The sequence below is a fragment of the Sminthopsis crassicaudata genome, chromosome 1 (genome assembly GCF_048593235.1).
Source record: "Sminthopsis crassicaudata isolate SCR6 chromosome 1, ASM4859323v1, whole genome shotgun sequence".
Classification (NCBI taxonomy): Eukaryota; Metazoa; Chordata; class Mammalia; order Dasyuromorphia; family Dasyuridae; genus Sminthopsis; species Sminthopsis crassicaudata.
The window spans coordinates 431,716,569-431,732,004 of record NC_133617.1 but is presented as its reverse complement, the minus strand read 5'-3'; the positions used below and the strand labels follow the sequence as shown (position 1 = coordinate 431,732,004).

At 34.3% G+C, this 15,436-nt stretch overlaps 1 protein-coding gene across 4 annotated transcripts in view; it reads right to left on the bottom strand.

Annotated features, from left to right (window-relative positions):
• CLEC16A (C-type lectin domain containing 16A) overlaps positions 1 to 15,436 on the bottom strand; it is a 210,556-nt gene that overhangs the window by 114,423 nt on the left and 80,697 nt on the right. For 2 of the 4 annotated variants that reach the window (XM_074280550.1, XM_074280553.1), the window contains 2 exons: positions 8,465 to 8,593; positions 2,765 to 2,785 (listed from right to left, as the gene is read on the bottom strand). In XM_074280550.1, coding sequence (XP_074136651.1) covers positions 2,765 to 2,785; positions 8,465 to 8,593 — 150 coding nt within the window. The remainder of the gene's footprint in view (positions 1 to 2,764; positions 2,786 to 8,464; positions 8,594 to 15,436) is intronic. The other 2 variants (XM_074280551.1, XM_074280552.1) reach the window with 1 other exon arrangement.

The following is a 15,436-nucleotide window of genomic DNA, read 5'->3' as shown; positions in this document are numbered from 1 at the left end:
TTCAGCTGTCTGTGTCTGACTCTTTGTGATGCTATTTAGGTTTTCCTTGGCAAAGACATTTTGAGTGGTTTGCCACTTTCTTCTCCAGCTTCTTTTACAGATAAGGAAACTGAGGCAAACAAGATTAAGTAATTTGCCCAAGGTCACAAAGCTAGTAAATGTCTAAGGTAAAATTTGAACTCAGGAAGAGGAATCTTCTTGACTCAAGTCTCAGAGTTTTATACACTGCTCCATCAATTGAGGAATGATTGAACAAATTATGGCATATGAATGTGATAGAAAAGGACAGTGATAGAGAAACCTTAGAAAACTGTACGAATTGATGAAGAGTGAAGTGAAAAGAATTAAGAGAACAATGTATATATAATATCAATTTACACAATTCTATGAAGAGAAGCAACTTTGAAAAACTTAAGAATCTATGCAATGAAATGATCAACTACAATTCTAAAAGACTCAGGATGAAACATGCTACTCACTTCCTGGCATATTTTTGACAGGGCAAATAAAGGAATCTGTTTTGCTTGATCATGAACATTTGTTACAAGGAATTTGTCTGACTTTTTTTTCAACAGGAGTGGAGGAGAGGTGAGATTGGAAAAAATTTAAATTTGTTTTAATGTTAAAAATTATTTTATAAGGAAAAGGGAAGGTTTGGCTTACATATAAAATCCTATTCTTTGCTTTCTTTAAGGTTAAATCTTAAGTTACAATATTAATCAATATGTATTTCTATATAATCAACATGTGTTCAATTGTACTATAATGATAATCAGCTGTGAAAGTCTGTTTCCGATAGACAACTACAACTATCTTGATAGACAACAATTCATGACTATTCCAAAGAATCCATGTTGAAAAATGCTATCCACCTCCAGAGAGAACTGATGAACTCACGGAGTACAGATTAAAGTAAACTTTTTTTTTTTTTACTTTATTTTTTCTTGCTTTTTTTCCTATCCCAACATGGCTAATAAGTTTTGCATGACTTAATATGTATGACTGATACTGTATTTCTTGTCTTCTAAATAGGTGGGGAAAAGGAAGATAGAAGGGAATTTGGAACTCAAATTTTAAAAAAATGAAAACAACAACAACAAAAAAAAGAATGTAAGCTTCTTGAGGATAGGAACTATTTTTATCTTTTTTGTATCTCCAGCAGAGTGAGTGATATACAGCAGGCACTTAAACAACAACAGCAATAACAACTACTTCGTTCATTAGGTTAAATTTCCCACTATTTCCCACTTCTTGACTTTTTACCTCTAAAAAACACAAAGCTCTTCAGGGTTCATTTATCCCTGGAATCACACTTTGAAACCACTATTTTCCTTTCCTAGGCCAATATTAACTTTATTAGCAGTCCTTATCCTTATTAACTGAGCTTCTGGTTGGCTTTTTCTACATTTCTATGGTAGAATTTGAGTGCTACCCAAATAGAGACAGGTAAATCAGCTGCCCCACACCTACTCTACCAAAAATTTAAAAATCAAAACAGACTGAATAATGATCAAGAAATCCAATGATAAACTACACTAAATATTTTAATCCACCTTAGAACTGAACCAAAAGCCAGCCAGAAGCCCAAGAGCAATACGAAAATTCCTGTTGATCTAAGGAAATAAAAATTTATATAAATAAGTAAAAATTTTAAAAGCATGATTCTAGGAATGAAGCTCGAAGACAAGGCAACAAGTTCAGAGCTCCAGTGTCATCAGAAAATCACAGCAAGGACCACAGAATGACTAGAAAGAACCTGTAGCAACCCATGCTAGACAGCAGCATGTAGAAAAGACCCCAGAGCTGAAAGATCCCTAATACTATATTGTAAGATTATCATAAAGGGTTCTAAAGATTCAACTCTCTAAGACTCAAAAGGTCTAACTTTCTGAAGGTGCAGGTCAATGAGAGTAGAAATCCAGATCACTCTGGCTAAAATAAAAGAGAGACAACCATCAGCCCAAAAGTACAGCAGAGGGGAAGTCTGAGTCTTGCACAAAGCCCCAGTTCAGGAACCACGGCTCTGGAGTGCGAGGGATAAATAATAAGCACCTGAAAAAAATAACTAATTATTAAATAACTGGTTTCCATGGGACATATGCCAAGTAACAAAATCTAAATCAAAGGTTACGGAAATTTCAGCCTCTCAATTTGCATAATTCCAAACTGTTTTCCAAAATAGTTATACTAATGCATAGTCTCATTTTAATAAATTATAGTGGTTTATGTCTAAAGATCAACAACAACAACAAAAAATCTTCCACCTCTATAAAGTATTATTGTAGAGCCAGAGATGGCTAAAATCCAACCTAGGAATTATTTGAAATTGAAAACAGAGACCCAAAAGGAAGAAATGTAGAAATTCTTAAAAAAATGAAATAAAAGTTAAGAATTAAGAGAATAATTTAGAACAGAAAGTGATAAACTTTAACTAAGTAATGAACTTCCTAAAAATGAGAATAAAACAGAAATCAATGACTCCATAAGATTGCAAGAAATCTCAGAATGAGAGCATAGTAAAGACAGAAAAAATCCACTGAAGAAGCCCTCAAAGGAATCATCCCAGAAATGTCAGCCAAAATTCAGAGCTCCCACATCAAAGAAAAAATACCGCAAAAATCCAGAAAGAAGCAGCTCAAGTAGCAAAGTCCAACAGACAAGATCAATAAAACCTGGCAACTTTTTCCATGAATAAAAGGAGAGTATATGATATAATATTCCAAAAAACAAAATATATGAACTTATAACCAAAAAAACAACTTACCCTGCAAAGCTGAGTATAATCCTACAGGGGAAAAAATGGATTTTTAATGCAAAAGACACCTTTTTTTTTTTTTAAATTATCTTTTGTTTTCATATAATTTAAATATCACCCCTATTCTTCTCATTCCTCTCTCACAGATAGCTATAACATATAACATACTTTTTTAATGAAGAAAAAAATAAACAAAACTGATTAATACAGCAAAAAAGAAAAAAATCTAATAATATATAAATATCATTCCAGATCAATGAACTTCTGACTTCTGCTGAGAAGAAAGGACACTTGTCTTTTTGAGGCTGAGTTTGTTCTTTATAATTTTGCAGTACTTATCTGTAATTGTTTTGTGATGTTTGTTCTTTTTTATGTAGTGTTTTTGGCTCTGCTTACTTCACTTTCCATCACTTCAAGTAAGAATTTTTTTTATGCTTCTCAGTATTCATATATTTATATCACACAGAAATATTCTATTACATTGATATATTTCAATTTGTTTATATATTCACCAATGGATAGCCATCTACTTTTGTTTCTTTGCTACTATAAATATTTTCAGGAATACAGAGGAGACTTATTTTACTCAATGACCTCTAGAAAAACTTTAAGACTTTGAAATTCTAATCAATACAATAATAACCATGAATCCAGAGAACTGATAATGAAAATGGTACCTTCCTCCTACCAAAGGTAACAGAATTAAAATGCAGATTGATATAAATATTTAGGCCAATACACAAGTTTGTTTTGCTAGATTATGCTTATTTGTTTTGACAGTCATTTTTGGGGTCCAATATGGGAGGTAATGAGAAAGATCAACTAATTAATTATAAAAATCTGATGGTCTCCTTGGGTATGTGCCTAATAGTGGAATCACCAGGTCAAAGATTATGGACATTTTCACCTTTTTATTTGCATAATTCCAAATCATTTTTCATAACGATTATATTAATTCATAGGGTCTACTCGACAATAGGTTTGTATGTTTATTTTTCTATTAATTCCTACAACACTGACTTCTCTCGTTTTTTTTTATTTTTGCCAATTTTTTCAGTATGAAGTCAAATATAAACTTTTTTATTTGGTTTATATTTTAGTTCAGATTTAGAGCTTTTGGGGGGGGAGGGAGCTGAGGCAATTGGGGTTAAGTGACTTGCCCAGGATCATACAGATAGGAAGTGTTAAGCGTCTGAAACCAGATTTGAACTGAGGTCCTCCTGACTTCAGGGCTGGTGCTCTATCCACTGTGTCAACTACCTGCTCCGAGCTTTTTTTTTTTTTTTTTTTTTTTAATATAGTGGCTAATAATTTGCAATTCTTATTTTGAGAATTGTCCTTGATCCTTCAATCAAAATATCTACAACAGAAGACTTTTGAGTACTTTTAATAAAAAGACTATTTTTCATGAAATATTTGTATCATATATGAGTGTTTGAGAAGAAAACACACATATGACAGTTGAACAAAAACACACACAGACATGCATCAAGTATGTATGTACACACATACATGTACACAAAGTTTAATGCAGAAATACATCAAACTCAATAGGGAAACAAGTAAAGACAGAGAGAGGGGGAGGTAAGATGGAGGGTAGTACAGTAGAGAATAGCTGCAAAGGAGAATCAACTTCCAATGCTGAAAGGAGGAATTAAAAAGAAAGGAAAGAAAGATGTGGAAGCCAAGGGAGTAACTATCTATTGAGAAATGGCTAATTAAAATGAGGCATATAGATGTAACGGAATGTAATACAGTGAAATCAGAGTAGGAAATTCTTTAAAAAATAATTTCAAAAAATCCTAGATGATTTTTGATGCAGTAAAAAGAACAAATGGAGAACAACTTATAAAATGACAATAATGCTAAAGAAAAACAACTCTGAAAAACTGATAATGGCTTAGATAGCTTAGCCACTACTTGACAAAGAGGTGATATATTTAAAATAGAGAAAGAGACATTCATTTACCTCCCAAATTGAACCAAAAAAATGACCGTCAAAACAAATAAGCACAGTCCAGCAAGACAAACTTGTGTATTGGCTATGTCCAAAAATGTTTATCTCAACCTGCATTTTGAGTCTATCACCTTTTGATGGGAGGAAGGTATCATTTTGATTTTCAGTTCTCTGAATGCATGATATAAGTATATTTATTTTATTTGATTATATCTGTGTTTTTAATTAGGCAGGATAGGGGGAAGAGGAGGAGGTTAATATTATTAATATTAAAAAAAAACAACAGGGCAGCTAGGTGGCGCAGTGGATAGAGCACCAGCCTTGAATTCAGGAGGACTGGAGTTCAAATCTGGTCTCAGACACTTAACACTTCCTAGCTCTGTGACCCTGGGCACTTAACCCCAGCCTCAGGGAAAACAAACAAACAAACAAACAAAAAACAAAGAGGACAAATGAAACTTTTTTTAAAATGTAAAGAGAATAGGAAAAAATTCAGAAGGAAGTACAGACAAGGAAGACAGTCTTGAAAGTAATGTGTGGAAATTATTATAGGCTGGTCTTTGAGAGCAAGGGGTATGAAATAGAGAATAAGTTTCATACACATTCCTCTTTTTATATTCTGCTGTAGATAAGGAAATTATATTGTTTTGGTATTCAAGTTCAAAATTTAAAAATGAAAAAAAAAAATCAATGCTGCATCCACAACCAAAATCATCTTACTGCTTTTCACTTAAAAGAGTCCTTCCTGCTGTGAAAACAGATTGTGACCTTTAAATACTTTATAATTCCCTCAAATGGTGATGTAAAGAAATCCAAAAGCTTATGGTTATTTTCTAGGCATTTTATGTAAAAGCATTAAGAATCAAAGAATTCTATTCTGAAAAAGAAAACTGTGAGGATACAAAAAAATGGGATGCATGGACCTTTAAGGATTTTATAACTGACCAGAACTCTCAAGGAAAGAGTACTATTGAGCTGATCTAAATAGAATACCACAACAGGAGGTACTGAAATATTAGGTAACTCCAATGTCTATTTTCCTTAATATTTAGGAAATCCCAACATGTTCTCCTCCCTGTTTTCCTTCCTCTATGTCCTCCAAAGCTAGGGTTGTCTCTTCACTCCACCATGTGTTCTGAAACAAAAAACTAGAAAAAACAACTTGCTTCTTTTCACAAATAATCAAATACACAGTGGTCATTTAAAGTAAATGGCTAAGTTATAAAGATGAACTATCAAACACTTCTATGTTATGTTAACATACTGTTTTCTGAATGAATAAAAAAGCATCTGTTACACATTTACTATGTGTTGATCGCTGTACTAAATGTTTGAAATGTAAAATCAACACCTCTGGCTCACATTGCTATTAGAGGAGACACAAAGAATTTTATTGCAAGGCAGAAAGCAAGGCTCTGTGGTCCTTACGATGTACCACCAAATCAAATGACAATGCCAGGGATCCTCTAGGTCTAGGCTATAGCAGCAGAACAAATGGGAAGGCCTTATGAAATGGAAAATGCAGTATCAAGACAGAGAAAAATGTGCAAGACAGAGAGAAATGTCCACTATCTTACCAGAAGGACTATGTAGTGCAAAAGGCTATGTCTGCTCTGGGAGAGCATACTAGTGGAACCTGACCACTAGGTAGGGAGAAGACCACATTGGCAGGAATAGGGGGGAAGGAAGGATACAACAGAATCTGTTCTAGTGGGCTCCTCCAGTAAAAAATCTTATTAAACAAAGAGATGTTTGGGCAAATGTTGAGGAGAAACAACTATAAACTAAAAGAAAGTTTCAAAGAGAGCATTCCTAAATGTCTATGATTTTCTGAATCTTTATGGTAAAAGCAAGTGATACTACTACTAGGATAACTTTTTGTAAAGCTGATAATATTTTCTTATTACTTTCCTGTCTACTGGATCTTAAAGCTCAGGAGAAACAACAAAGTTTAAAGTCAACTCTTCCTATCCCTAATTTCAATAAAATGTTCAAGAAAAGGTGGGAAAAAAACAATAAATCACTGAAATGCCACCTTAGATCAGAAGCAGTCATTCAATGTCAAATGGATTCTGTCTCATCTAAACTGATATTTGACTGAAATGAAATAAACTCTACCAGGTAATTTCTTATATTGCATATCTCTAAAGAGATTCATTCAAAGGCTAGATTCTATATTGAGATCTGTGGGTTTGGTCAGACAATAATGTAGGTAGATATAGCAAGAAAGATTTTATCACATTTTACCAAAATAGTAGATCACAGAATTATAGAAATAAAGAAAACGAGAAAATACTTTACTTCACATGATAAGAAATAATGAAGATAGTAATAGCTGTCTTTGGTTGAATACTTAGGAAAAAATTATTACCTTTTAGAAAACAATAAATAAACTCCATAGTTATATATATATATGGTTTAAGTTAAAAGAAACATGCATCCCAATAATAGGTGCTTACTTCAATAAATTTCTTTAAAACATCCATTAATATTAATTGTCTCCATGGAATGATTTTTCTAGGAAAAGATCTGAGTACTTTCTAAGAAAAGAAACCATGATCTTACAAAGTAAGATAAAATACTATGAATAATGCAGAGAGTTTCCTAAATCAAATGCTTTAGAATAAGTGCTGATAAGGAAAGAACACTTTATAGAGTGTTCTAGGAATTAATCTACTTTCTTACACATTTTCTCCTGCAGACAAACATGAATCATAATGATATATGACTGTGCTTAAACCAGGACAAAATAAATTTCTTACTAACAAATCATCAAGGAGTAGGGAGTTCATTTGTACTTTATCTGACACTGGGTAATCACCTATTCCTTATTTCCCACAGTGCTTAGTGCTTTACTTTAAAATGGTGAAGTCAACTTTTTAAAAAATTAATATTCATTGTCAAAAGAAATGAATTTAAATCTGAATGTATAAATAGTTTCTACAGAAATTTCTATAGAATTCCTGATGAATAATTTGTGGTATCTTCTTGTAGTATTCTAACAAATGTTAGGGAAAAGGAGGGAACAGGCATTTATTAATAGCTACTGTGTGCCTGGTCCTGTGCTAAATACTTTATAAATATCTCATTTGATTCTTATAACTGTAATGTCCTGTCATCTCTCAATTGTAATCCTTCTCTGGGAGGAGATTTCTTTTCTGTAAATCCTTTTCTCTGTGAGCAGGTTTCTTGGGAGGCTTCTGGAGCCTCCAGCCAGAGTGAAGGTAGAATCTAGAATCCCCTTCCTTCCTGAATCCTGGCTCTGAAATCTCCTCCAGCTTCCCTGAAGTTCTCTTGGGAAGTCTTGTCCTTCCCCAATCCAGACTGCTTCCTTCCTAACTGCCCTCCTCTTTTATCCTCCCAGAGAATGGGCTTGTGGGAACTCCTACAGCCAATGGACTAGCTCTTTTTAAAGGTGTGAACCCTGAGCTAGAGAATTGTTAAGTACCAATTTAGCACCTCGTAAGAACCTAACCTATAACAATTTTATGAATTAGATGCTGTTATGATCTCCATTTTACAATGCAAGAAACTGAAGCAGATGAAGGTTAAGTGACTCGGCTAGGTTCAAACAACAAGTGTCTAAAGTTGGATTTGAATTCAGATCTTCCTGAGGCACAATATTCTATTAGGCACAGCAATACCTAGCTGCCTAGAATATATATTTTACTGTGAACAAGTATTTTTCACTTTATATTCAAAAGCTATTCTGTGTAATTGAATTGTGGTGAGAAAAATTAAAGTATACTCACTCTACGGGTTCTTTCCACATCACCACATGGCAATCGCTTTACAAAGTCAATCCCAGTTAGAGGTGTTCCCGTTGGAGGTAGCAAGATAGAGGCATCCATCATTAAGTATTCCACATTCATGGGCTTAATCTGTTAAAGAGAAATTCAAGTTAAGCATGGAAAAATTGAAGACTACTTGGTAGATTAAGCAGTCTTAAATACAAATTAAATGCCTCAGGTTAAAACAAAATTCAATAAATTTGACGCCTTGATCCATCTCAGTAAAGAGTATATGCTACTGAAAAAGAAAAGTTCCTCATGCTACATTCAATTGGAAAGATAATCTCTTGACTATTTATCATCTCCCCACACACATTAAATCCTATCTTCAATATTCTCCATTATAACAGTCAGAAAAAATTTCCATCTTCTCCAGAAGCTCACATATCCTTCTATAACTCCCCCATGTCATTCTTTTCTTCTATATGACATCTTCCTTTCTTTCATTAAGGTTGTCCTTAAGCCCTATCTTCTCCATGAAGCCTTTGACAATAATTTGAACCCACTCCAAGCTTGTCTTTGATTTCTTACCACATTTAGCACCATACAATTAGTGTTTAATTGCTCCACGTGTATAGTGTCCAAGGGGATGCTATTTAAAGGCAGGGGACATTTTTTTTTTTAAAGCAGCAAATTAAGACAACTCTGAGGTACCCATTTACATCTCTCAGATTGGCTAAGATGATAGGAAAAGATTTTGCTAAATGTTGGGGGAGATGTGGGAAAACTGGAACACTGATATATTGTTAGAAGAGTTGTGAACTGATCCAAACATTTTAGAAAACAATTTAAAACTATTCCCAAAGGGTTATCATACTGTAAATACCCTTTGATTCAGAAGTATCTGTATCTCAAAGAAATCATAAAAAAGGGAAAAGAACCACAGGTGCAAAAATTGTTTATGGCAGCCCTTTTTGTAGTGGCAAGGAACTAGAAACTGAGTGGATACCCATCAGTTGGGGAATGGCTGAATAAGTTATAGTTATATGAACGTTATGAAATATTATTGTTCTATAAGAAACAAACAGCTGGAAGATGACAGGAAAAATTATGATGAATGTTGGAGGGGATGTGGGAAAACTGGGACACTGATGCATTTTTGGTGGAGTTGTGAAAGAATTAAGCCATTCTGGAGAGCAGTTTGGAACTATGCCCCAAAAGTTATCAAATTGTGCATACCCTTTGATCCAGCAGTGCTATTACTGGGCTTATATCCCAAAGAAATGCCCAAAATGTTTGTGGCAGCTCTTTTTGTAGTGGCTAGAAACTGGAAAACGAGTGGATGCCCATCAATTGGAGAATGGTTGGATAAATTGTGGTATATGAATGTTATGGAATATTACTGCTCTGTAAGAAAAGATCAGCAGGATGAATACAGAGAGGTTTGAAGAGACTTACATGAACTCATGCTGAGTGAAATGAGCAGAACCAGGAGATCACTATACACTTCAACAACAATGCTGTATGAAGATATATTCTGATTGAAGTGGATATCTTCAACATAAAAAAGATCTAATTCACTTCCAGTTGATCAATGATGGACAGAAACCGCTACACCCAGAGAAGGAACACTGGGAATTGAATGTAAACTGTTTGCACTACTGTCTTTCTACCCAGGTTACTTATATTTTCAGAATCCAATTCTTACCGTGCAACAAGAAATTTGGTTTTACACACATATATTGTATCTAGGTTATACTGTAACAGATTTAATATGTATGGGATTGCCTGTCATCTAGGGGAGGGAGGGGAAAATTTGGAAAAATGAATATAAGGGATAATGTAAAAAAAAAAAAAAATTACTCACGCATATGTACTGTCAAAAAAATTATAATTATAAAATTAATTAAAGAAACCTTCAAAAACAAACAAACAAACAAACAACAGGATAATTTCAGAAAGATCTGCAAAGAGTTACATGAATTGCTGTTAAGTGAAGTGAGTAGCACCAAGAGAACATTATATACAGCAACAATAAGATCATGTGATGATCAAATGTTTTGGACTTGGTTCTTTTCAACAATGAGGTGATTCAAGGCAATTTCAATAGACTTATAATGGAAAGAGCCATCAGTATCCAGAGAGATAACTATAGAAACTGAATATGGATCAAAGCATAGTATTTTCACTTTTGTTGTTGCTATTGTTGTTTGTTTGCTTGTTTTATTTTCTTTCTCTTGCTTTTTTCACCCCTTTGATCTAATTTTTCTTGCGCAGTATAATATATGTAGAAATGTGTTTAGAAAAATTGCATGCTTAACCTATCCTGGATTACTTGCTGACTAGGGGAGGGGGAAAGAGGGAAAGGGGAAAGAGAAGAGGTTCAAAAATTTGGAACACAAGGTTTTGTAAGGGTGGATGATGAAAACTATCTTTGCATGTTATTTTGAAAAATAAAAGGCTTTTATTAAAAAAAAAAAATTGTCTTTGTAATTAGGTCCTTAAAATAAATTCAATTTGCTTCCTCAAAAAAATTAAGAGAAATTAATGAACACATAATTTATTCAGCATCATTAGGAGCCTAAGGGATTCTACATAAGAAAGTGATTTTAATGGAAATTTATATAAAATATATTGTATATTTCCTGCCTTCTTTTAAGCAAATGTTACAAAGTAGAATTTAACCTTTTATGATTAGAGGGTTATTTTGAAAACTGTTACTATAAGGTGTAGTAATACAGTTTTGCTTTTAATTTTTCCTTGATTTTTCAGGATATTAACTTCCCTTTTCTAGTGTATTAACTGTCTCTAGAAGATACCTGGTCGTTCCTTTCCTACAGCCTTCTCATTCCATTTTATTCTAATTAGTTTGGGACTAGAAAAACCTGAATAGTAAACAAAAGTTTTGCATTTTAAACAACAAGGTTTTGGGAGTGAAGTACTTGGTTTAGGGTATAATGTATAATGTATAATGGGGACAATAATCTTACCTCCCTCCCAGGGTTATTGTGAAGATATGAGATAATATTTGTAAGGCACTTAGCACTGGGCTTAGAACATAATAGGTACTTAATAAATGCTTATTCCCTACAATCCTCTACTCCTAAACTCAAGCTTTTTTTATTTCCCTAGTGAGGCTTTCTCCTAACTTTCAAAATTACCACAAGTGTGACTAATAAAAAAAACTATGGAAATGATCAGAAAATTTCAATTTAAAAAACATTTGATTAAGTGCTTACTACAGGTTTAAGGCATCACGTTATATGAGGGGATAAAGAGAGTTCTTGTCTTCAAGGACTTGCAATATAATAGACATAATGTATAATATATACATAAATATGATAAGTAAAAGATGGTAAGGAGAAGGGAGAAATTCACATAAAATGTCAGAAGAAAATCTGAAGAAGAGAGCAATTTCAGTTAGAGGGACAGCTTCATAGAGAAGTAGGAATCTGAAGTGGATATTTCATTATAAGGATTATAATAGGTCAGTTTGTGATGGTAGAACTTTCTACACTAGACAGTTACTATCTGGTAAATTCAGGATGATCCACTAGTGACCAGCTACTAGCTCAACTGGATGAAGAGCTAGTAGCCTCACTTGGTTAGAAAGGGATGGTGGTGCATGAAGAATACTAAGGTACAAGACAAGTCAGGTAGATGGAAGTCAGACTGCAAAAATTCCAAATGTCCAGGGGTAGAGTCTTTTGTCATATTGGCAATGAGAAGCTGAAGAAGTTTTGAATAAGTAGAGTGACAGTTAAATACATGCATTATACTCAGATGGCTCCACAACCTCACTAATATGGGTTTTCATTCCAATAATACTGATCATAACCTATATATGCCTACTGATCTTGTGAGTAACTCTTGTTTAAGTCTTCTCCTAAGTTTCCTATTATATTAGAGATCTTCCTCCATTACTCTTCACATTACAAGGCTACCAGTGGCATATACTGTCTGTCGTACTCTGAAGTCTAATTACAATAAAGAGGTGACTGGTTAATAAAGAGGTAACTGGTTCTCAAAGGTTATGCTAGAAAAATGAAGGCTCTGGCAAGTTTTATTAAGCTAAAAAGGCTTTGAGTACAATTCTAATATGAAACTGATGGGGATTGAGGTCCCTTTAAGATTCCTTTCTGATTTCCAAACCCCTCCTCTTCCTCCCCCATGGCTGAAGAAGCTAGGATCTTCTGATTCACAAATCCTGGTCAAACAGCATCCTTTTGAACTCCAATGATATCCAGGCTTTCCCCAGTTCCCACCAGATCTGACCTAACTTGGGTTTTTCCCAGCTCCCACTATCTGCTCAGGTTTTCCAACTTCCACAAACAATTTCTTCCTTATCTGAAAACCCATAGAATTCTACTCAATGCTAATCCTGGCTGAAAAACCGCTAGGAGCCTGGGACTCCACCCACCTTCACTGATCACCAAGAGCCTTCATTATAAAAGGGGCAACCCTGGAATCCACGCTTTGCAGAGGTCCCAAACATGGTATCCTTATGCTGGTCATGTCAAGGATTTCTGCCCACTGGAGCCACCCTGGTTCTGGTGTTTTCCTACTTTTTATTCTTCCAAACTCTATAATAAACCTTTTTTTTTTTTTTTTTTTAATCAATCTAGGTTTTCAGGGCTGTAAATTCCTATACAAGGGACTCTGTGCCATCATTAGACTTCATTTAACTATATATCCTTGCACCGAACCAAGAGGGGTTCCCCCTTTCCTAACTCTCATCAAAACAATATCTACTTTCCAAAAACCAACCTAGACAAGAATAGAAAAGCTTATCACCATTGGGCCAAGTATTCAATGATGGTACAAAATCGTTAAAATTATTTGAAGAGGGGGCAGCTAGGTGGCGTAGTGGATAGAGCAGCAGCCTTGAATTCAGGAGGACAGCTGTGTGACCCTGAGCAAGTCACTTAACCCCAGCCTCAGGGGAAAAAAAATTATTTGAAGACTGTGTAATATAAAATGAATTGGAGGTAAGGTACCAGAGCCATGGAAACCAGTTCAGAGATTATTATAGTATTTTAGAAGAGAAAAACAATAAAGGCTTGATTTAGGGTTAGAAATGGGTATCAAATTGAGCAAGAGGAGAGATAGATACAACAGATACTCTGGAGGCAGAATCACAGAATCAAACAAATGAATGACTTGTTGGCACATTAGACTAGGGAAGAGGTAAAAATCATCCCAGTGACCCCAAGTTTTGAGCCAGGGAACAATATCAACAGACATAAGGAAGTAAGGAGAGAAGATAAGTTCAGTTTGACCATGAGTTTGAGGTGCTTAGCAGGGCGTTCAAGTGGGTATGCCTAGCACACAGATGAAAATGTAAGACTAGAGCTCAGGGCAGACATAAGGACTGAATACACAGATATGAGAGTCATCTTTTTAGAGGCTGTACCTTCACTGTCTCCTTCAAAGTACTTATTACTAACTTGAACAAACAGCAAGTACTCAATAAATACCTGATTGAGTGTAGGAAAGACTGAAGCCTTCTGTAATGCCTTTAAGAGAAGAACAGTACCATTTAAATGTTCATCAGAAAATAAGCCTTAAGTTTTCAAAAAGTAAAACAGGTTGGCAGAATTTCATTAGAGAAGGAATTTTTATAGGATAAGATAAAATGGCAAATAACCACTAAATACATTCCCCTTTAATGGTCAGAATATAATAGTAAACTTTTTCTAAGGGATTAGAAAGAACAGTGAGCTGATTGTGACCATCAATGAAAACTGTGAGCAGAAATACACAAACATATATATTTCTATTAAGATGACATAGAACAAGTGGCTGCATCTTTAGAGTTACTCATAGAAGACATTTTAGAAAATGAGTATGCTAATTTATACTTTTTCTTAAAATAGCTCCATATAAAAGTGTGAGGCTGTACTCAAAACTGCTCTAGAGGAGTATTGTGAATGATGATATGACAATAACACCAATGCCTATATATAGTCAATACAGTTAGTGAGGTGGAATGCCTTTGGAACTTAAAAGGTTTTCTCAGCAGAACCAGGTAAGAAAACAATGCAAACCATTAGGTCCTTTATTTCGCAGGCTTAACTTTAAAAAGGAAGATATGAGACTTAGTGGAAATATTTAAGGGTTATAAGGAAGATAGAGCAAAAATTTGAAAAGGTAATGGGGTAGGTCACAGTAAATAGTAAGATAATGATGCTCCCAGAATCTGGAGGATACCTTGAGATGTGAAGCAAGAGAAAGGAGTCTTCATGATGATCTACACCCCCTCCAATCCCATCCCATCTTAGGTCCTTTGCATATTACACCAAATTCTTAAACCATTTTTTCTCTTATCACTGCAAGAACTGGGGAAGGTCTGAGATATTGAAGATAAACAGATACTGAGGATCCACCTTTGATATATTAGGTTAAGTTTTGTCACTTATACCAATCAATGCAGGTTCCAACTAAATGGAAGTTTCCAGCATCCAAGATTTCAAGAATAACAGAGAAGGGAGAGAATGTCAAGAAGCAGAAGGATATGTATCTAGAGATAAGAGCTAGTTTCAAGAATCACCATCATGTGGACAGAAACAGCTATACCCAGAGAAGGAACACTGGGAATTGAGTGTAAACTGTTTGCACTATTGTCATTCTACTCAGGTTACTTTTACCTTCGGAATTCAATTCTTAGCATGCAACAAGAAATTTGGTTTTATATACATATATTGTATCTAGGATATACAGTAACACATTTAACATGTATGGGATTACCTGTCATCTAGGGGAAGGAGGGGAAAATTTGGAAAAGAAGTGAATATAAGAGATAATGTTATAAAAAAAAAAAAAAAAAAGTACCCATGCATATGTACTGTCAAAAAATTATAATTATAAAATTAATTTTAAAAATTAGAAAAAAAAAAAAAAAAAAAAAAGAATCACCATCATGGAAGTGGCTCTCTTCAACAATGAGAGGATCCAAATCAGTTCCAATTATCAGTAATGAACAGAACCAGCTAC